This window comes from Meriones unguiculatus, chromosome 4 (assembly GCF_030254825.1).
Source record: "Meriones unguiculatus strain TT.TT164.6M chromosome 4, Bangor_MerUng_6.1, whole genome shotgun sequence".
NCBI lineage: Eukaryota > Metazoa > Chordata > Mammalia > Rodentia > Muridae > Meriones > Meriones unguiculatus.
The window spans coordinates 121758990-121781283 of NC_083352.1; the positions used below are offsets into that span (position 1 = coordinate 121758990).

A 22294-nucleotide genomic window follows, 5' to 3' on the forward strand; every position below is an offset into this window, starting at 1 on the left:
AACGGAGCTCGAGCTCGCGCTTCCCTCTTGCTCTCATCCTCCCCCAACCCCCAGCATCCTGATCCTCCCTCCAGTCATCCCACAGTCTCATTTCAGCATCTTTCCCTCGCTTCCCTCACCCGGCTGTCCTAGGCCATGCTTGGTCTTCCAGAGCCTCTCTTTAAGCTCTGCCACCACACTGAGGCCCTGGGCATTCTCACTGGATTCTCTTCCTTCAGGCCCCTGGCAATGTTTCCTCCCAAATTATCCCTCTAGGCCTTGATAGCTTCCCATGGCCTCTCTCTGTGGCGATCAGAAAGGACTCATTTTCTAGTGTGGCATTTGATACGCTACATAGCTTGGTCTAAATCATCTGCATCTCCTGCAGAGGAAGCCATGGGCCCAGGTTCATACCAAAATAAGTTAGGGCCTTGATTATCACTCCAGTATGCTAGGCCCTACCCCAAACGGTTGAAGTAGGAATCAATCAATCCCAGAAACACACAAAGGAACTGAGGACATGTGGCTCGGTCGGTAATTAGCTGTGTAAGATTGAGGACCAGAGCTCAGATCCCCAGAATCTATGTAAAAGTCAGGCATGGCGACATGCCTGTAATTCCAGTGCTGAGGAGGCAGAGAGAGAAGGATCCCTGGGGCTGGCTGACCAGCCAGTCCAGAGCAATTAGTGAACCCCAGTTTCAGTGAGAGAGTGTCTTGGAGAATAAAGCAGAGGGCCTAAAGAGATGGCTCAGCAGTTAAAGAGTGCTTGCTCTAGCAGGGCTGTGGTGGCGCATTCGGAGGCGGCAGATCTCTGTGAGTCTGAGGCCAGCCTGGTCTACTAAGAGAGTCCAGGACAGCCAGGGCTCTCACTACACAGAGAAACCCTGTCTCGGAGGGCGGGGGTGTATGTGGGGGGGAAGAGTGCTTGTTCTTCTTGCGGATGAGTTCAGTTCCCATCCAGCACCACGCTGGGCGGTTCACAGCCACGTGTAACTAACGCCAGGGCCCTTTCCTAGCCTCCACAGGGACATATATTTGAAGCAGGGTCTCTCTACATAACCCTGGCTCGTCCTGGCACTCACTCTGTAGACCAGGCTGGCCTCCGACTCACCGAGATCCACCTGCCTCTGCCTCGTGAGTGCTGGGACTAAAGGCGTGTGCCAGCATGCACTATATATATATTTTTTAAGCATATATTTTAAAAAGTAAAAGCGGAGCAGTGATTGAGGAAAACATCTGATGCTGACCTCTGGCCTCTGCCCACGCACACGCATGCCCGTACATTGGCAAGACACACGACACATGAACCTCTACATACACTTGGGACCTGGACACATAACACCCCCCCACACATACACACCAGAGATCTGAGGACCCTCCCTCCAGCCGCAGTAAGCATCATCTGCCGCTCGCCCGGGCCTCCGCTCATGCTGGCTTGATTTATCACTTTTCTCTGAGGAAAATCTCAATGCATGTCCTTCCCCAAAGCCTTTCCTGCTGGCTGACAACAAAGGGAGCCTGTGCCGCCCACTCGGCTCTGGTAGCACTAAACACGCTTCTGTCAGAGATTGTGCACATCACACTGGAAGTGATTTTCGGCTTGCCTTCCCGCCTAGAGCAGAATCTTCCCCAGAGCAAGCCCCCAGAACACCAGGGCCCCCTAACACAGCACTGGGCGCAGAGCCGCGCTTCACAGATATCAGCTCTTTCCGTCGTGTCTCGTTCTTCCTTGGTTCCTGACCACCAAGCACGGCGCTTAGCACGGGAATCTGATGGGAAGATTATCCAAGATGGATGAAAGCGCGAAGGGGAGGTGAATTGCGCTTATCAACTCGGACTGGCTTCTCACTGATTAGCATTCTGGAATGCTCGTCTAGAGGGGACACCGGAGCCAATCTTCAGGAGCTGCACACTCGGTCAGAGCCAGGCTCTGGGATCTAGGTTTCACCAAGTCACCACATCAACTTTTAAAACCATTTATAACATTTATTTATCTGTGTGTATGTGTGTGTGTGTGCTGCAACACGCATGTGGAGGTCAGAGAAAACCTGTGGGAGTCGGTTCTCCCCTTCCACCTTGTGTGTGGGTCAGGGAGCTAACTCTGGTCGTCAGCCTTGGCGGGCAGGCGTCTCTACCTGCTGAGCCACGTCATCACCCCTGCTGTGAGGAATGCAGAGCCCTCTTCCATCACAGCACCCCTGTCACAAACCTCAGGAAGTCTCACTGCTCACAGTCAGCACCCTGCCTGGAGGGCTCTACAGAGACCCCACAGGCTCCCCTCTGTGGGAAATCTGCTCTTTGTTGTGGCGCTGGAGGAAATTAGCCTTAGGCGGCCATAGCTGGGCCAGGGCGGTAACACTGTTCTGGCATGAATGACAAACAAACACACGTTTTGACTCAGGCCGTTACTGTCCTTGTGAGACTGGACATACCATCTCCAAGGTTCAGGGTCTTTGGTCCTGAAATGGGAGCCCTAGGTGTTCCTAATCCTGATGGTTGCTGAGGGCTGAGGCCCTGCATGCCGTACACCTGGCAGGGGGACGGCCTAGCTGCTGGCCGCAGGTGACAGGGCTAGAGCAGCAAGCTGGGTCCCAGCCATGGCCTCTGGAGTTGAATGGCAGAGCTACCTGGGAGCCAGGAGTGAGCGGGACTGGGCGTGGCGGGGCTGATCTTGAGCTAAATGCCTGGAAGTGGCTGAAAGTTGGGCTGGGAGATTGAGGCTCTGAAGGGGAAATTCAGATACCTTGCTTCTGGTAGTTGATGCTGAGCTACTAGGTTCACTTAACTGAAGTGGAACCAGAGGGGAAATAGCACAGCCCTGATATTTTTGTCACGGGAAACTGGGAACTGGAGATTCACAGTGCTTTGGGGTTTACCTGTGATGGGAAGATAATAAGAACTTCCTCTTTGTGTCTGTGGATCCACTGTTACTAAGATGTGCTAACCCTGAGATTCCAGTGAGCAAAGGGTGTCTCGGGAGAGCCTCCTTCCTCACCGACACACCCTGAGGTGTGCTGAGCACCCTGGGTGAAAGCACAGCTAAGAACCTGGGGATGCTTTGGAAAGAGAAAGACGCGGGGCCTTGGGTAGCAGAGTGAGGGATGGCGGTTCTATCTGACCTGGACCTGCTTTGTGAGTCTTGGGATTTTACAGGGAACAAAGCCCCACACAAGAGGCCTCCAGCCTTGGAAACAAAGCCTGACACCACCAAAGACTGGTGAACAGCGCCACCTCCTGGTTGCCTCAGGCTATGACCCTCCTCCTCTGGCAGAATCGCAGGGCTTTTAGGGAGGACACCCGTGGGCCAGTTTTAGCATCCTGGAATAAAGCCACCCATTGAGCTCCTTTTTTTTTTTTTTTTTTTTTGGTGAGCCCTAGATTCTGCTCCTTTACCAAACCCTCCTCCTCACCAATACAGCTGCTATTCGGACCATGCTTTGATTACAAACTTCGAAGACTCAATGGTGGATCACCTTTGGTCCCCAGCATCTGGAAGGGCTTAGAGAAAGAAAACATCCCCCCCCACCACATATAAAAGTGTCCATCTCCCCAGGGGAGATTGCTTCTTGGAGAGCCAGGTTCAAGGCCTTCAGCAAGGAGAGGTAGCCTGAAGTAGGGCCAGTATCTCTGTGGCATGATAGCCCAGTGGACATTGGTTCACAGTTCACTTGCCACAGGTGAGCTATTCCAAGCAAAAAGAACGCTAGAACTGCTACTTAAGGGGGCAGGACCCAAAGGTGTCATGCCCCATCCCCCACCCTCCAACCCCAGGTTTGCTCCATCTTGGCCAGTACATTTGAGACAAGCGCTGCATCACTCCAGCCCAATAACTGATTAAACAAAAAAGAACGAGCTAAGGGAGAGATGAAGTTATATTATATAAATGCAGGTTTATTGGGAGCATCGAGGGAGGGGGAAGAGGAGAACATGGAGGGGGAAGGAAAGAGAGGGCAGGAAGTGGGGCAAAGAGGGAGAAAGGGCGGAACGAGGGGACCAAGAAGTCAGGTTCTATAGTGAAGGGCGTCTGGGAGAGATGCCCCGGCTCTAGGTGGAGGGCAGGGTATGGCATCCATGCCCTGCAGCAGATAGGGACTTTAACAGCCACTTTCCCCTTTAAAGTTTTTATTGAGAACTACCGAGGCTGGCCTTGAACTCACACTGTAGCCCCCAGGTGGTCCTTAACTTTGTGATCCTTTTACTTCCATTAACTAAGAAGCTGGGGTTAGAGGCCAGCTCTAAGGGGTAGGCAAGGCTTGACTCTGCCTCCTCATGGGAGAGCTTGCCAAGTGACCTCCTCCGAGGCAGCCTTTTCTTCTTTCTTTCTTTCTTTCTTTCTTTCTTTCTTTCTTTCTTTCTTTCTTTCTTTCTTTCTTTCTGAGACAGGGTTTCTCTGTGCAGCCTTCGCTGTCCTGGAACTCGTTCTGTAGAGCAGGCTGGCCTCGAACTCACAGAGATTCTCCTGTCTCTGCCTCCCAGAGTGTTTGGATTACTGGCATGTGCCACCAGGCCTGGCTTTTCTTAAAGAAACAAGAACTTCAGAGTCCCCACGCAGTGCGAGCATAATTGTCCCGGGAAAGCCCACATACCATTGAGGAGGACCAACTGGGCTATTTACAGAAAAAAAGAAGCTAAGGCTCAGAGAAATCGAGGAACTTCATCTGGGGCCACCCAGAAAGGCCACTGCAGCCAACACTGGTGGCCTGGCTCTGACAGAACACACGTGCGCACTCACGTGACACCTGCTACCAAGGACTCCACAAATAGACCTGGAAGGGCAAGGGGGATGGTAAAGGAAATCGGAAAATCTAGAGTCTGGGCCTCCTCTTCTGCACTTTGGCCCGGGACAGGCTGGGATTGCTTCCATTCCTTCAGGAAAGACATGAAAGCAGCTTTCACAAAGCGGGGTCTGAGGCCCACAGATAGGCCCCCTTTGTGGGCGGACTCCCGCTCCCCATCTCCCATGCCCAGCCTTCAGCACCTACCTCTTTGAATGGCTGGCTTTCACACTGGAAATTTGCAACACAAATGTGCCGACTGTCTCCCTCTCAGCCTAGCCACACTGCCCCAGCCTTTTAGAATCTGCCTCTCTCTGGGGTGCTTTCTTTTTCTTCAGCTCAAGCCCGGGGACCCTAGACACAGCCAAGATCACTAATTAAGGCTTGAGTTAAAAGCGCGTCTTGGGAAAGAGCCAGCGCTGAGCGAGGCCAGCCAGAGTGGAGCGGTGGGAATCGGAGGCGGTGGCTGGACTTTCATTCTCTGGACTCTTCCTGGCATTCTCGCTCCATCTTCCTAGTGGGCTAAGGGACAAATAAAGCTTGTCAACAAGATGGCTCCCAGCTCCCCTAGCCATGCTGACCGGCTCTCTGGACTCAGGACTGGACATAAACTGTACCTGCTTCACTTCCTCACTGGGGAGGCTGGTGTGTGATCCCTCCCGTGAAAATGCAGTAAGTGGGATGCAGAGGGATTGAGTGCCTTTCCCAGATACACACATGCGGCAGAGGGCTGTTCCATCTAAATCCAGGCCCACCCTGGCCAATGTGCCTGTTTTAGGCTCCTTCTCTAGCCTGTCTGACCAAGTGCTTCCTGTTTAAGGTGACTTTGCCTTCCCCCAGTTCTTGAGCACTATCCTGTGTTTTTGTAATTGAAGCTCCTGCTTCTCACAGGTCGCCCTACTTCTCAAGGCCCAAGTGCAGTGCAGAGGACAGAGGCCCCTGTTGGCAGAGATGAGACCCTGGCCCTCAGGACAGCTAATCCAAAGAGTGCCATGGGCTCTGGGGGACCTAATTAGATGTTTAATAGAAATCTGTAAGAGAAGGAAATAAATGCTCCCTTAAGAACTGGCCAGACAGTGCTTTCTCGCACTGGAGGGAATGTACGTGGAGCAACTCCTGAACTCAAGCAATTCTGCCTCAGGCTCCTAAGAAGTTGGCGCTGAGCCAGGCAGTGGTGGCACACGCTTTTAATCCCAGCACTCGGGAGGCAGAGGCAGGCAGATCTTTGTGAGTTCGAGGCCAGCCTGGTCTACAGGGAGTTCCAGGACAGCCAGAGCTCCACAGAGAAATCTTGTCTTGAAAAACAAAACAAACAAACAAATAAACAAACAACAAAAAGAGCTGGCACGGCAGGTCACACCCCAGAACTCAGCTAGGCCCATTTAAGAGTCAGTTTTCTAAGCTCTGTTTATAGACATTTTCTTCTCCAAAGAAAATAAACTTTTAAAAGTTTGAAAGCTGTTATTCCCAGGTCTACAAACTGAAGCCTGGAGGGCAGAAGGAGCTTGTGAGGGTCACAGACTTGTGATTGACAGGATGGGAGAGGAGGCAGGTATCTGATCTTTGTGGGGATCTCTCTCTGCGGGTCCACAGAGCCGCACGGGAAGCCAGGGCCTCTGCCTCAAACATTTTTACGCTTTTCTTGAGAAATGATTAGCTACAGGCTAGAGCGTTCTGGAAACATCACAGGTCTCCCAAGGTCTCTGTTTCTTTCCTCTCCCTTCCCTCTTCTCTGAGGTAACTTCCATGTTGGGCTGTCTTGACACATGACAGGTTGCTCCAGGGTTCGGCTGTCAGAATCTGCTTGTTGACAGCAGCAGCTGGTGTAAAACAAACACAGGGGAATTCTGATAATTGGATGACAAGGGAGACAGTGAACAATTTTCCTCACTAAAGGGAAAAAAAAAAAAACACTTATTGGTAATATTGTCTACTCCACAATGAAATAAAGTTATGTGTGGACAGACCAGAATTGTATGACTTTGAAAAGGCACAGATTTTTGGGAGAATGAACAAAACCATGACATCGTTGTAAATATAATTACTAGAATCTCAGTATTATTCACTATTTTTCTCAGAAAAATCATTCAATATTATACGCTGTTCACCCCCACAAAGACAAAGGGAGGGTTCACTCTGGGTATTAATTTATGGGGGCATAAAGCCAATTTTCCCCATTACAGTTAGGTCTCTGTGGTGCTAAAAACGGTGCACGGGCTGACTTTTGCGTAATTGACTCTCTGACGCTGGCGACGCTTAGGCAAATGAAGGTATAAATGTGAGAGCGTGGCGGTGGCTGGAGCGGATGCCCAGCCTGAGGTCAGTGGGACCTGAGCAGTGCTTCGGAGAGGGACACCTGTCACATCGGAGGTGAGAGGGGTGGTCTTGGAGCGGGGGCTGGATGGGAGCAAGAAAGACAGACATCTCGCCCACTAACAGAAGCCAAGTCAAATGGCCCATGGCCAGCCTCTGTGTCCGAGGGCTGCGGAGGACATGCTTGTCCCCTCTGAGTGCAGTGGCCCCTCCATAGAGACTCTGCAATGTGCATTTGGTGGCTGGTGCCTGTGGGGGCTGCGGTGAAGGTGTACTTGGACACGTGGGGAAGTGGCAGGCAGAAGTGTTGCAGGAGTTGGTGAGAGTTTTGGATTGGTCTTGGGAGCCTTCCAGGGTGTGGGGCAGGCTTCTGGGTGGAGGCGTGAGCTGGCTGGGTTCTCACGCCAATGACAGGACTCGGCTGTGCATCCAAGAGCGGTCCAGTTGCTGCTAGAGATCAATACGGCTCATCGACCGCACAGAACCAACTCAGGATAATTGCCTGGAAATTGATAACATTTTGCTTTTCCCTCAATTGCAGCCATGCTCCTTGCTCTAATTTTCAGTCACAATTGTCGGGTCTTAGAGGCTTCGACTACTCAATGTCTGACCTCTGCTCCTTGCTTGAATAGACCTGAAATACTTGTTATTATCATCATCATTATTGCTGTCTAGCAAAACCGCCTCACATCCTTCTTTGGCACGTACTTCCTTACTGAAAACTTAAGATTTGGTGTGGGGGTGTGGTTCAGTGTTAGAGCTTTGCCTAGAATGTGCAAAGCCCTGAATTCCATCTCTGGTATCACAAAAACAAACAAACAAACAAACACTCAGCCTTAGGTTTCTTTGCACTGGAAGTGGTTTTGGTCGAGCGACTTCAGAATTGGACTCTGCTTTGGGGTTCTGTGCTGCAAAGGAGAACACCTAACAAACACAGAAAATCCCCTGGAGGGTTTCGAAGCGCCCTTGCTCGAATAGACATTTGAGGCTCTGTTCAGTTTGCCACAGATGGGTGTCTGTAGAATTCTCCTGGGGCTGGTGGCGGGAGGCTGGTGAATGGTGCCAACCGATGAGGACTGACACTCCTTTCTGCCTACATTCAAGATTCCATCTGTGTCTAATCCCAGAATTAGCCCTGCCGAAAGCTGGTGCTTCAGGACCTAGAGCTCCTCAGTGGACCTGGCAGCTGGGCTTGGGCCACGGTGTCACATGGCCCATTGTCAGCGGCTACCTCACGGTCTCCGTTTCTGTCTTAGTGCAGTCTGGGTGATCCCTGTTGTCGTACCAGTACCAATCTGTGTTCACGGGGTTGGGCAGCCCCATGCAATAAGTCTGCATAGCTGGGGACTGCACCCGTCCCTGGGGCAAACGGGCAAGCGCAAGTGTTGAGTTTCTTGCTTGAACAGACTGTGCAGCGACTGAGTCTTGTTAGGAAGGAGGAGGGGGTCTGGGGTGTTATTGGGCTTGCAAAATTGTTCTCCTGCAGCCTGCCCTCTGATGAAGAAGTTCAACTCCTTTGACATGGGACGGGGGTGGGGAGGGGGGAAACAAAAGGAAGAGGGAAGTGCGGATCAAGCAAGTGTACCTGTTTGTCCCTTTTTGACTTCTGGGAGGCCCCGTGATGAAGAGCAAAAGCTTTCTTTTTTTTTTTTTCCTCCAGAACCCTTTCAGGTGACAAATCCTGAAGGCCCCATGAATAGGGAGAACTGTGAATAGGGTATTGTATCTGAGAAAATGCCTTGCAAGCAGAAGGAAGTCTGCTGGCCTGGGAAGTAAGGGCTCATTCTGAAGTTATTTTGACGGAGGACCATGTGAAAATGTCCTTTCTTCTCCTTGGGCCCTGGGCTTGGCTGTGAAATGAGGCTGAAGGTGTCTGCTCTGATGTGGGTGTGAGGAGGATAGGTAGGCAAGACAGGCCATGGGATGGCAGTGGGAACTTGGGTAGAGACAGGGAGCTCCTTTTGAACTCTAGGGAGCAGTGCAGGAGGGGAGGAGGAGGCAGAGAGCTTAGGCCAAGAGTAGGGCTTGGGTTTCATGCTAGAGGGTTTTTGATCATGGGAGTAAAGAAACCCAGGGGCCTGGAGTTAGGAAGGAAGTGAGAAGTCAGTGCGTGTGGAGAGGCAGGAAGTGCAGTGCTTGTGTCAAGGGAACCTCCTTATGTCCAAAGAGCCCCCTGTTTGAAAATCCCACTTCTGGAGAGGCCCAGCTGGAAAAGGAGTGGCCTGGTGTGATTCAGGAGGAAGACATAGAGTGCAGATGCCTGGCCCAAGAAACAACGCCTAAGTCAGAAGAAAGTGAGGCCTGGGGTGGGGTAAGGGGCCTGAGGCCACAGTGAACAGTTCCCAGGACCCAAGGCACCCCTGACCAGAGGAGGCCAAAATCTGCAGAAGGGGCCTGAGAAGAGTGAGCCTAGGAAAACATGGTGGACTGAGTTAGTGCTGGTCCTGCCTGCAGGAATCAGCCCTCAGTGGGACCAGGGAGAGAGAGTAATGATGGGAATGGAAGGGTGCTGCCTCAGGGACCAGTCAGCTCCTCCAGAGCAGACATCCTGTGAAGACCCAGCAGCTCTACACCAGGGCAGGCCAGCGCTGACAGGTGCATCCTCTTGAGCCAAGGCAGCACATCAGCTAATTGCAGAGCATGTTGTTAACAGGCCGAAATTAAAGGTAATTATGAAGTCTGTGAAAAGATTCTGGCACAGTCACACTTGATGCTCCCCCTCCCAGGGCTAATCTTCTGTGAATGTAACAGTTCTTCCAGGTGTCTGTAATTCCAGCTCCTGGGAAGCTGAAGCAGGATTATGAGTTAGACGTCATCCTGGCTACATAGTGAGTTCCAGGCAAGCCTCAGCTACATTTCAAGGTGCTATCTCAAAGATGTAATCTTCTGAAATGAGAAGGTTCTCCTTTTGTCCTAACTCCACACAAAATGAAACAGTGTGAATCTACCCTCTAACGAAGTATTAGGTGACCATAGTAAAAGTTTCTTAAGAGTTCTTATGTGCCAAGCTATTAACTTGGATGTTTCTTCTCACCTGACCTGATAATAATGGTTATTATCACCATCTTCTGGCTGGGGAAACTGAGGCTCAGCTAGGGTAAGCACAGGTAGTGAGAACCAGGATTTGAGGTCAGATTTATCTGTGAACAAGGCAAGCCCTCTGCCCACTGCTATCAGCCAAGCAGGGGCAGATGCTCTCCTCCATTGTCTGTCCTTGAGGGAGGCTGTTCCCCTCACTTTCCAGCAGAGGAAGTTTCGCTGTTAACTACCTTTTCTGCTCAGCCCAATGAGGTGGCCAGTGTGGCTCCATTCCAGGTAGGGAAGTTGGAGCTGAGGGCTGAACTTGAATCCAGGTGTGTCTGACTTTCAAAGCCCCGCAGCCAAAGGATGCAGACCAGGGCTTGTCATGCAGTGGCAGCCAGGGGACATGGTGGCTCTGTTTGATTGTGTCCTCCTGATCTTTCTGCAGGTCCCACCCAGACGTAAAGGATGCCACTCTGGATGTTCTTGGTGATCCTCACTCTCACCAGCGTCTCCCAATGCTCACTGACTCCCTCGCTTCCCTTCAGGTGAGCAGCAAGGATTCCTGAACTGGGAGCTCCCTGCCATGGCAGAGAGGATACAGAGATTGCTAAATGGAGCCACCAGCTGTTTCTTCACAGTACGCACTGATTATCTCAGGCAGGGCCCAGAAATGGAGCCCCAGAGGCCAAGCAGCCAGGCCTTAAGTCTCTCTGGGAGTGAGGCGAGCACGGACGATGAAGGGAGGCCTTCCTGAGATAGAGTGTAGCTCTGTGCTCTTGCCTGGCCCCATCCTAACCTCTGACCCCTTTGCACAGGGTGCGGCGCCACATAGACGCCATCTTCACCAACAACTACAGGAGAGTTCTGACCCAGATGTATGTCCGCAAAATGCTCCAGGACATCATGAACCAGCAGCAGAGGTAAGCAGCATTCTGCGGGCTTCTTCCCAGGGGCCTCTGCATCAGAGTTGGGAAAGCCCGATTCGGGAGGCGGGGGCGAAGCATCGTCTCTTCCCTGACTCAGTGCGCCAGTGCTTCCCAGTGCTGTGACTTCCTCATGCTCTGGTGACCCCCAAGCATACAATTATTTAGTTGCTACCTCCTAGTTGTAATTTCACCACTGTTATGAATTGTAATGTAAATATTTGACACGTGATCCTAAAAGGGTCACAACCCATAGGTTGAGAACCACTGCCATGTATCCTTTCTGGCTTTTGCACAGGAAAAGCACCTACTGTGTGCCTCTCCCTGTCCTTGGCTCCAGCAGTGACAATGCTGATGGTCATGTTCCTCTTTGATCAGGACTGCAGGCTAGAAAGAAACAAAGACTAGGCATGGGGACATGTGCATGCATGAGGACTACGCTGTGGACACAGGAAGCCTGTGCCAGGGCAGCCACTATGGCCTCCTCTCAGATCTTTGAGAGCACCTGTCACTACCCCATTGGACAGACCCACATGTCGCCTCTAAAGGACGCACTGAGAGTGGCCGAACAAAGATCCAAACAGCCCCAGTTTGTAGGTTTTTTTTTTTTTTTTTTTTTTAAAGCCTTCAGATGTACAAAATGTCATGGGGGTGGAGTTAGCACATGCTGCTTTTGCAGAGGAACTGAGTTCAATTCCCAGTACCCACGTGGAGGCTGACACCTGACTCCAGCCCCGGGGCTCCAACGCCCCCTTCTGGCCTCTACACACATGTAGATAAAAACACCCATACACATAAAAATAAATAATACAAAATCTAAAGCTACAGTAGTGCTCTTAAGAGTCAACAGCTTCTAACATTTTATCATTTTTCCCGAGATCAGTAACACACATGTACACACCCTGATCCATGTACATCACAGGTCTCATGACCTTTTACCCAGTGGCACTTGTGTCTCCTAACACCTAACAAAGGACACCCTCTTTTGCTCTCAGTGCCACTGTCAGTCACAGTGCATATCCAAACCTGATCAGTTAACAGATTCTTTTTTCCCACTTATTAAAAATTTAAATTTTTATAAATTAGTTTATTCACTTTGTATCCCACCTGTAGCTCCCTCCCTCAGCCTTTCCCAGTCTCACCCTCCCTCCTTCATCTCTTCCCATGCCCTTCCCCAAGTCCACTGATAAGGGAGGTCCTCCTCCCCTTCCTTCTGACCCTAGCCTATCAGGTCTCATCAGAACTGGTTGCACTGTTTTCCTCAGTGACCTGGTAAGGCTGCTCTCCTATCAGGGGGAGGTGATGAAAGAGCCAGCTACTGAGTTCATGTCAGAGACAGTTCCTATTCCCATTACTAGGGAACCCACTTGGAGACTGAGCTGCCATGGGCTACATCTGTACAGGAGTTCTAGGTTATCTCCATGTATGGTCCTTGGTTGGAGTATCAGTCTCACAAAAGACCCCTGTGCCCAGAATTTTTTGATCTGTTGCTCTCCTTGTGGAGCTCCTGTCCTCTCCATGTCTTCCTATCTCCCCCTTCACTCTGCCTAAAGTTTGGCTATGAGTCTCAGCATAACAGATTCTTTATAATTCTTTTCGGATCCATGACCCAGTGAAGGATCACAGACTTCATTGAGTCATCATTGTATTTTTCCATTGTTAGATTTCTGTTATATATATGACTGTTTTTATTCACATGTGTGTCTTCTGCTTACCATGAGCGTGCCAGGCACCCTCCAAAGTCAAAAGGGTGCATTAGGTCCCCTGAAACTGGAGTTATGGACAGCTAGGCAGCACCGCATGGCTACTGGGAATCAAACCTGTGTCCTTTACAGGAGCTCTTAAAGGCTGAGCCATCTCTCCAGCCCTTTGTTATAACTTTTGAGTTTCTTTCCATCTGGAAAATGCCCGACTTTCATGACTTTGACAGCCTGGGCTAGTAAATGTCATTGCTTCCTAGACTGTCCTTCACAATGAACCTGTCCAAGATACTCTCATAGTTAGTACTTGCTGTGGCCTTCTCAGCTGTGGTCTCCGAAGCCACCACACAGCAGTTTGCCTGACACTTGTTTAACGTGCTATCTACAAGATTAGTAATCTGCGGGAAAGGCTTTGCAGTGGGATGAATATGCCTGCTGCACTTCTCACTGCCATGCCCACAGCTCCCCAGATGTCGCTGAATGTAAGCGTGTTTCCTAAGAATCCCTATCAGATTCTGGAATAGCAAACAGCCCAGTCGGAGGGCTACACCCCCTCCTATCTACCAGAGACCTTATTGTTTCTTCCTTCCCAAGCCAAAGGGAGAAGAACGAGAAACAAGGAAGCAGGCTCAGCCGTGACGCAGACAGCACGTGGGAAGACAAGCGGATAACACTGGATGGCATCTTGGTAGCCCTGAGGCAGAAGCACGGGTGAGTGGGGGAGAGCTTAGGTGAGGGGGAGACGGTACAGGTAGGAGGGGAAGGGAGGGCACAGTCAAGGAGGGCAGAGGGAGAAAGAGAGAGGTTTTCAAGACAGGGTTTCTCTGGGAAGCCTTGCCTGTCCTGGAACTCAGCTGGCCTCTAACTCCGAGATCTGCGTGCCTCTCGCCCAAGTACTGGGATTAAAGGCATAGTTATCACCACTGGTCCCAAAGAGATTTTCTTAGGACTTTAGAGACTTCCTTCCCTCTGGGTTTCCAAGAAAAGCAAAGACCCGTCTGTTCTTCCCAAGTGGGGCCTTAGTCTTCCTAGCGAAGGGACAGGGCCCCACCCCCCAGGCCTCAGGGACAGGGAGGGAAATGTGAGGGGACTGCACACTGGCCACTGCAATGTGTCCAGTCCAGAGCAAGAGGTCAGGTTACTCACAATGATGTGACTGAAATATTATCAGTACTTCTGGTGTGGGTTTCAGACCCTTAACAAGTGCCCAAGGTACTGCACTGCAGGTGATTACAAGGGTATGCCTCAGATGCCCGGTGAAGTCCATGAACCTGTACTGTCTAAGACAGGCTGGCTTTCCTGTGCTCACTGCTGACCGGGGCAGGCAGACACTGTCATGAGAGCTGGTCATGATGGTCCTTCCCCATCTCACTGATCCTTACATTCCCACTGGGGGTAAGGGAGTATGAAGAATAGGTTTCCACTTTTACAGACCCTCTTCTGTAGAGAGAAGCTAAGGAGGCAGGTTGGAAAGACTAGCCAAGTCCAGGCTCGCATTGTCCACTTTGGGATATCTTCCCGTAAGACCCCAGTTTCCAAAGAATGGTGCAACAGTTCAAAAGGATCATCTGTATTTTACAGCCTGACTGTAAACTGAGCACACAAACTTCTGGTGTGACTCTGCTTCCACAGCAGCCTGTGAAGCAAACGCAGTTCCATCAGAGCTGTCTGTGTGCGCCCTCACCTTCCTTCCAACCTAAGAAGACACCCAGAGCTGGAGATCTCACCAGCTTCAGTCCAGGGAGCCACAAGCACCATCAGGCAGATGATGGAGGGTGGGGTGGGGTGTGTGTAGAACCAGACTGGAGGCAGGGTACAGGCTGGGCCCCAGGCCTGGCTCTGGATCTCTCTGCCCACGATTCCCTCCTTTATAAACGGAACAGGTGAACTCTGCTCCCTTCTAAGGGCTCAAAGTCTAGAACCCTGAGACTGATTTTGAAGAATTCCCTCCAGTGCCTCTCACCAGGAGAGGAGGCAATCTCCCTCTGGAGCCCAAAGGAAAGCATCTACAGGTCTATACATTACAAGGGGCCTAAGAGAAGTGGAACTTGATAGCTCATGCCCGGTTACCCCAGTATTTGAGAGGTTAAGACAGGAAGATTAAGAGTTCAAGGCCAGGACTGGAGAGATGGCTCAGCAGTTCAGAGCACTGGCTGCTCTTCAGAGGACCTGCATCCAACAGATCCCAGCAACCCACAGGGCATCTCACAGTCATTTGTAACCGCAGTCCCATGGGATCCAATTTGCCCTTCTGGTTTGCAGACATGCATGCAAATAAAACGTCACATACATAAAATATACACATAAAATTTAAAAACCGGTTCAGGGGCAGCCTGGTTACTTAGTAAGTTCTAGGTCAGCCTCAGCTACTATGAGACCTTGCCTCAAAATAAAGTGTAGCGGTAGAAGGAAACAGTCTGTACCCAGCCACCTCTGCTATCCTCCCTAACAGGAAGCTGCCAATTTGGGTTAACCATTCCTGGGCTGAGGATAGGCTGGGCTCAGGTGAGGGGTAGCTTCTATTCTCATGGAGTCTACTCCACCGAGGCACTGAGGAGTATCACTTGGTCCTGTGAGGTTGCTCATTCAACGTGTGACCAACAGAAAGGGTGAGGCGCATGTTTGTGTGGGAAGAAGCTGGTCCTGTCTAAGGGTCAGAGAGGAAGTGACTAGTCCAGGGTCTCAGTGGCAGCCGGTTAGCAGGACAGGGGCTAAGAATGGGATTTACATTGCTGAGACCCAAGAGCATTTTTTTTCCTGCCACTGCCTCTGGGAACCCAGAGGTTCTGCCCCTGCCTGGAACCCCAGTTATCATGATACCTAACATTTGGATTGAGTGTCTCTTTTTTTCTGCAACAGGGATTCCTAAGGATGAAGGCTTCAGCGGATGCTTGAGCCTCCTGGCCCCCAAACACAACAAGTAACTTCTACTTCACCTCTGACCTTTTTCTGCCTCTGTAAATAGAATAAAACCCTCCATCCTCATCTGCAGTTCTGCGTCCTTTATTGTTACTGACTTCTTTTTTTAAATGTGATTTACCTCTCCCAGGCAGCATGACAAAGTACAGTGATACAGAGCAGCTGGAGCTGGGGACGGAGCTCAGTTGGTAAAGTTCTTGCTCGGTCTCTAGTACCCACAGAAAAGCTAGGCATGGGAGTGCAGCCTATAGCCTCAAAGGGTGTGGTGGAGTTAAGAAAGATTAACCCCTGAGGCTCACTGAACAATCAGTTTAGTCTAGTCTGTGAGTCCCAAGATCCAGTGAGAGATGTCTCAGAAAACAGTGACTGTCCTTGGCTGCATAGTAAATTCCAGGTCAGTCTGGGCTACATATAATGCTTTCTCAAAAAAAAAAAAAAAAAAAAAAAAAAAAAAAAAAAAAAAAGGGGCCATTTTATTGTAAGTAAATTAAGCCTTAAAAATTGACAACTGTGAAACCTGAATGAAAGGATGTCTGGAATGACTGATTACAAGTGTAAAAATAACCACAGCATTTAAAATCGGATGGGACTCCTACCTCTTCACTTTCCCAGCCATCCTAGTTCAAGGCCAGCAGGAAAAGGGAGCACTTGACCTCACTCCTGGGAAGCCTGCAACCAGGTCTCCTGTCTCCCAGCACCAGCCTACGAAAGACCACCTGCTCCCCAGAGAGCCTGGACAAGAGAGCAAAGCGTGGGAAATCCACTGGAGGAGACCGTTCCTTGGCTGGTGGAGACAATGAGAATAATGGGAAACAAAAGCTCCTCCAAAGGAGAAGGCTAGCCCAGAAGGGCAGGAGGCGGGGAACCTGCCAAGGCCTGGGACAAAGGAGGAGCTGAATGGGAGACCTACAACGCCCCAGGCCTTCCCAGCCCCACCTGCTCATCTCTTTCCCTGCCCCGTCCTCAAAGCAAAAACTCGGGACTCTCTCAACTTTCATTTTTCAAATGAAATAATGACCAATGAGGACTGAGGCTACTTGTGGGTTTTGAGGTGAATGCAATTAGAGGGCAAAACCATTGCAGCCACTGTGGGCTTTATCTCCATTGGCGGAGACTAATGCCAGCTTGAAAAGCTTAGCTCCTCCCCCTAGAGGATCTGGGAGCTCCCTCTCCTGAGGGGCCCTACTTAAGACTAGGGACTACTTTCATTGCACTGAAGATGTTTTCTAATCAAGAGGACTTGTCCCTTTCATGTTAACTTGGAGTTCACAGAGAGACTCTCTACAACTGCCCTTTGGAGGGGGCAGAGCCCACTTACTGGCAAGCTGCCTACCAGGGTCAGGGCGACTGGTACTACACACCCAAGAGACAGCAAAGCCAGGGACTGATGGGTGTGGGTGTGGGGGCACTGCTCTTGTATGGCTGTGAGACTTCAGGCCCCTCAGAACTTCAAGCTGGGACATCAAGCGACTTAAAACCATCGTTAAGTAAAAATAAATATAGTCAAGGGCTGTGCCCAGCTTGGGCTACGTAGTGGGACCTTGTCTCAACAAACAAACATTTACTAGTCCTTAGGGCCTAGGGAGATGATTCAGGCATAAAGTGCTGGCTGTGAAAGCATGAGGACCCCATTTAGATCCCCACTGCCAACTCAAACGCCAGGGACAGTGGTGCCTGACTGACAATCCCAGCACTGGGGAGGAAGAGATAGGCAGCACTTGCCCAACAGCCACGCCCATTTGGCCAGTTTGAAGTTAAAGTGGTTGTGAGCTGCCCCATGTGGTGTTAAGACACTGAACCTGGGAGGCCTCTGCAGGAGCAAAATGTGCTCTTAACTACTCAGCCCCCTCAAAATCCAGGCTTTTAAAATATAAAATCTCTCAGGGAATAACGTGTGTGTGTGTGTGTGAGCATGTGTACGTGGAGGCCAGGGGTCCACTTCAGGCACCATCCACCTTGTTTTTGAGATAGTCTCTTGCTGGCCTGGGACCCTCTGACTACGGCAGGAGCTCTAGGATCCGCCTGTGTCTGCTCCCCCGGTGTTGAGATTACAAGAAGACTCAGCGTTTAGTCATGGGGACTGGAATCAAACTCACATCCTCATGCTTGCACCCACTGAGGCACCTTTCTAGCCCAAATGACTCAATTTTTAAATGCTGGCATCTAGTTCAATTATTAACCACCATGGATAAACAACATACTTCTAGGCACTGTTTTGCAGTACCTGGGAGAGGTAAGGCCTACAATTTGCAGAATTGCAGATAGAACTATTTTGGAGTTTTAGGACCTCCTTCCCTTCCCCAACCAAACCCCAATTTCCTTACCATAGCAAAATCCAGTAAGGCTGAAAAGCAACCTCTACGGCACAAACTGAATCAAAGATTCTAAGACGCAGTGCTGTCTACTCTGGTCTCATACTCCTCCTTGAGTGGATTACAAATGGATGCCACCACGAAATGTATCATGTTTCAATAGCATTAAAGACAATGGGCCAAATTACAGTCATATGCATTTGTTCTTAAATGGTAGTGTGTGTGTGTTGCTGAGGCAGGGCCTCTCTAGGGCCTCTCTATGGGCTCCAGGCTAGTCCTCTTCGTCTCCCATCTTACTGCAGGGGTGCTGGGACAGCAGATGTTTACTCAAGTGGTCAGTGCTGTGGTTTGAGTTACAGTCTCTCCAGAATCATGCTGAAAAATACCCCTAATGCATTGCAGTAAGAGGTGGGCGATCCATACAAGTGGAAGGATTATTACCTTTATACAAGGGCCAGGGGAACTAAGCTAGCTGCTTTTTGTTATTCTGTCCCTTCTGTCACTGCGAACACTGTGAACACTGAGATGGCACCAATATCATCCAGGAGAAACAGTCTCTCTCACTACACACCAAATCTGTCAGTGCCTTCAGGTTCCTAGTTCCCATGATCTGTCTGTCTGCCTGCCTGCCTCTCTCTATCTATATCTATTTATTATTTAAAAATTATCCATCCATCTTTAAATTTTTTTTTTCTTTTTGGTTTTTCTTTTATTATTTACATTAGTGTTCTGCCTCCATGTATGTCTGTGTGGGGTGTCAGATCCTCTGGAACTAGAATTACAGAGAGTTCTGAACTGCTATATGGGTGCTGGGATTTGAACCTGAGTCCTTTAGAAGAGCAGCCAGTGCTTTTAACCACTGAGCCATCTCTCCAAGGCTTCCATCTACCTATTTTAGTGTTTATAAATTATCTATCTTACTGCCTATAAGTGATCCACTGTACTAAATTGCCAGCCTACTTTGTGGTATTTTGTCACAGAAAGAACGAACTGAGGCAGTCAGCTTTATTCTTTTTAGACATTGCTACATGCCAAGTCCAAACATTCAAAGACTTAAGAGCAGGTCTTCGGCTGAACACAGCAGGCTCTTCAAAAACAAGGATGGCTCGTATGAAGTGCTTGCTGCTAGGGCAGAAAGGACACAGGCTTTTCTAGGCCACTCTCAGTACTGTTAAGACAGGAGTTAGCCTGGGCTATACAGAGAGGTGGGAGGGAAAGATGGACCAATTGAGACACCAGACACTATTAACCCAGCCCCAGCTAAGTCCTCACATGACACACTCAAGGCTCCGTCAACACTGGGAATGCACTCTCAGGCAGACCTTCATTTCTATCACCATTCTCTTTATTCAGGCAGATGAATTACAGACTTCAATCTTTCAAATGCAACATCTGGGGTATTCACAGCATCTTGCCAGGCATCATGACAAAGGGACAGACAACGTGAGCCCAGACATACCTGCTCTGTGAAGCAGAAAGTAAAAAACAAATAAAAGCGTAACCACGTCTCAACTTTGTTCTTTTTAAATAACAGATTTTTTTTCACTTTCTGTTTTGTTTTACCATCATTCCTCTTTTCACACTATGAATTGTCTCTACTCCTTGTTAAACATTCATTTCAGTTTTCAGGGCCTTCAACCTTCTTCTGGAACTAATGTGCTGTTCTGGAAGAAAATGAAGACAGACACATAATCACTGACAGTTTCAACTGATGGTTATAGTTCCTAAGTGGGACAACAGGGAGACTAAATTGTTCTCCCACTGGAAGATGTTATTTACAAGGGGACAGCCCTAAATCTATTGGTTCCATTTATATCTGTCCCTCTCATTTCAAAGGTCAACCAAAGCCCATGACGACTTGAAAACCATGAAGTAACCCTGATAACTAAGGAAGGAGTATGTGAAACATGGGGATGAGGTAATTCCAGGCACACCCCTCACAGTACAGGCCAAAAAGAGAGAGAAGACTTCAGCCAGAAAAACAGAGACAAGTTTAATGCTGCCAGCTGGCTTCATTCTTGCCAGCACAGACTCAGCTCCTCAGCTAACACAGAAAAAGTATGAAAATGGCACTTGGCTCACAAAACCATTGCTTTTGTTTGGTTGGTTTTCTTTTTCTTTTTGTGTGTAGGTTACTTGGTTCATTTTGTTTTTGAGAGAGGGTCTTGTGATAAAGCTCAGGTTAGCCCAAAACTTGTAATTCTCCTGCCTCAGCCTCTTGAGTGCTGGGACAGTGTACTTTTCAGATAAGAATGTCTCTGCCACTTTCTTCCCACCTGACTCTAAGAAGAGCTGTGGAAGCTCGAGAAGAAAAACTTATAATCCAAATGGAAGGCAACCAGGAGGGGACAGCAGCAAGCAAATGGCAAGCAGAAGTGTCCTCAGTGGGCAGTGGAGTCATGGTGAGCACTGGAAAGATTTTATCACTCTCACAGAATGGCAGGCTTCAAACTAACCCACAAGGCAGTCCCCAGGAGGATATGCAGGCATGGTGCTGAGTCTTAAGGACTAGAGTGTATGCCACTAATTCTTTACCAATGCTCACAAATTCCTGACATTAGGAAGTGTACCTGGCAGTGTCCGTGTTGGAAGGATAGCAAGGGTATGAAATGAAGCAGCAGAACTCGAAGCCCTCAACCTTGGCCACGAACTGAGGGCCTTTGCCATACCCACTCAAACCAACGTGTCTTCAGTCAGCAGCCCTAAGCCACAGAGTGTAAGCCTGCACACTGGGTTCTAGGCCCAACAAGCCCCAAAAGCTCCAACAATCAGATTTGGGCAGCAGGAGGGATTAGAGTAAAGAATGAAAGAACTTGACATGTCACAGAAAGGACTGGTTGAAGGTAAACCTCAGACAGAGCAACTAAATTTAGGGCCAAGATACAAGGGTGAGTGAGGGAGAGCCTACAACAAGGCACAGAGGAGCCTTGTGGACCGCAACCAGTCTACTTACTGAGGCGGTAGTTGCATGACTACATGCTTACTTTTCTTTGTTTATTCATTATTTATTTATACAAAGGGTCTCCTAGAGCCCAGAATGATACTGATCTCCTGCCTCTGCCTTCCAAATGTTGGGATTACAGGTGTAAGCTACCATGTCCAGCAGTACACCTCACTTAAACCTGGGGGGGGACCTACCCCCCCAAAATGCCATTTTTTTTCCCTCTGTGTTAAGGACAAGATGACTCAGCTTATGCTAACACTGTACTGAGAAAGCTCTAAATCCTATGTTTTTGTTGACTTTTCCTATTTTTAGAGGATTAAAAATTAGGTATGCTAGGATTTGCTTCTTTTTTCTTTTCTGACAGGGAAAGCCATTTCCAAAGCAAGGGATAAAAGGAGACATGATGTGAAAATTAAAATGTCTTCCTCCTACTTGTGATCTAAGGCAGGGGTCAGCCAACTAGATCACATAGGGCCAATCCAACCCACCTCCAGGTTGGGGAGATGGAGTTATGGGAAAACAGTTCTCTTGGTTGGTGGTACTGCTGGAGTGAAGGAGATGAAGAGTGACATACCAGACAAAGCCTAAACCAGCACGGACTCTCCACAGAACCTCTCATGGACCCCTCATCTATAGGAACAGATCCATGAAGCAGCACCCTGCCCCTGCTCTGCTCCTCACTGACTTTGCCTCCCCAGCAAGAGCCCACGGAGGGAGGACAGCTGTGTGTCATGCCTTGAGCTCCAAGTACAATTCTGCAGCTGGCTTCAATCTGTGGTCATCAGTCATTCACAACTGAATCAAACCAAATCACATGGTTTGGCCAAGTGTTACAGAAAGGCCTAGAAGTAGTGACAAGGTGTGCCAGGAGTTGCCATGGGATCATTGCTTAGTGAACCAAGTAGTCTGGATAGATGAGGACCCTGTGAAGGAGTCCAAGTTGGACTTGTCTTATCCTCAACTCCTGTTCCCACACAGAGGGGCTACTGTATTTACACCAGTATCCCTGGGAAAGCTGCCCTGGTCCAGCCACAATGTTATCCAGCAAGTTGTAAACAAACTCAGAATTGACCCTGGTATAGGGAGTGGTGGGGAGGAATGAGCGGGTGAAAAACGGGACAGTAACTCGCATGCATGATGTGGGTAAGACAGAAAAGGGAGCCTGCATCTGGGACGAATCACCCTTCATCTTTACCGTAGTGTCCTATATTTTGCCAATCTACTGCTCTGCTCTGCTGCGATCCTGCCAAAGGAAAGAGGTTTGAGAATCAAGAAAGGACGGTGAGAGAGAGAGAGAGACAGAGAGAGAGAGAGAAAGAGAGACAAGCTGAGGATACATATAGTAAACCAGACCAGAGTTCCTGTCAAGGCTAGTCCTTTTCCCAGACAGCACAGGACTTGTGAG

General features: G+C 49.5%; 2 protein-coding genes across 9 annotated transcripts in view; one reads left to right on the top strand and one right to left on the bottom strand.

Annotated features, from left to right (window-relative positions):
• Nucleotides 1-5243: 5243 nt before the first annotated feature.
• On the top strand, nt 5244-15705 carry Ghrh (growth hormone releasing hormone). 3 transcript variants are annotated; one of them, XM_060381321.1, is made up of 5 exons: nt 5244-5426; nt 10537-10636; nt 10907-11011; nt 13309-13425; nt 15574-15705. In XM_060381321.1, exons 2-5 carry the CDS (start codon nt 10557-10559, stop codon nt 15581-15583), a joined length of 312 nt encoding a protein of 103 aa, XP_060237304.1. In that variant the 5' UTR covers nt 5244-5426; nt 10537-10556; the 3' UTR covers nt 15584-15705. The 3 variants fall into 3 exon arrangements, with proteins under 3 accessions (XP_060237304.1, XP_060237305.1, XP_060237306.1); XM_060381322.1 differs by lacking the exon at nt 5244-5426 and adding an exon at nt 6974-7124; XM_060381323.1 differs by lacking the exon at nt 5244-5426 and adding an exon at nt 9536-9733.
• Nucleotides 15706-19268: 3563 nt separating this feature from the next.
• The window catches only part of Rpn2 (ribophorin II), a 46356-nt gene continuing 43330 nt past the window's right edge, over nt 19269-22294 (bottom strand). For 3 of the 6 annotated variants that reach the window (XR_009591609.1, XM_021664095.2, XM_060382934.1), the window contains 2 exons: nt 22085-22132; nt 19269-19609 (listed from right to left, as the gene is read on the bottom strand). Coding sequence is in view for 4 of the 6 variants with exons in the window: in XM_021664095.2 (XP_021519770.1) it covers nt 19597-19609; nt 22085-22132 (61 nt within the window). In the remaining 2 variants the exon portion in view is untranslated. The remainder of the gene's footprint in view (nt 19610-22084; nt 22133-22294) is intronic. The other 3 variants (XM_021664106.2, XM_060382936.1, XM_060382935.1) reach the window with 1 other exon arrangement.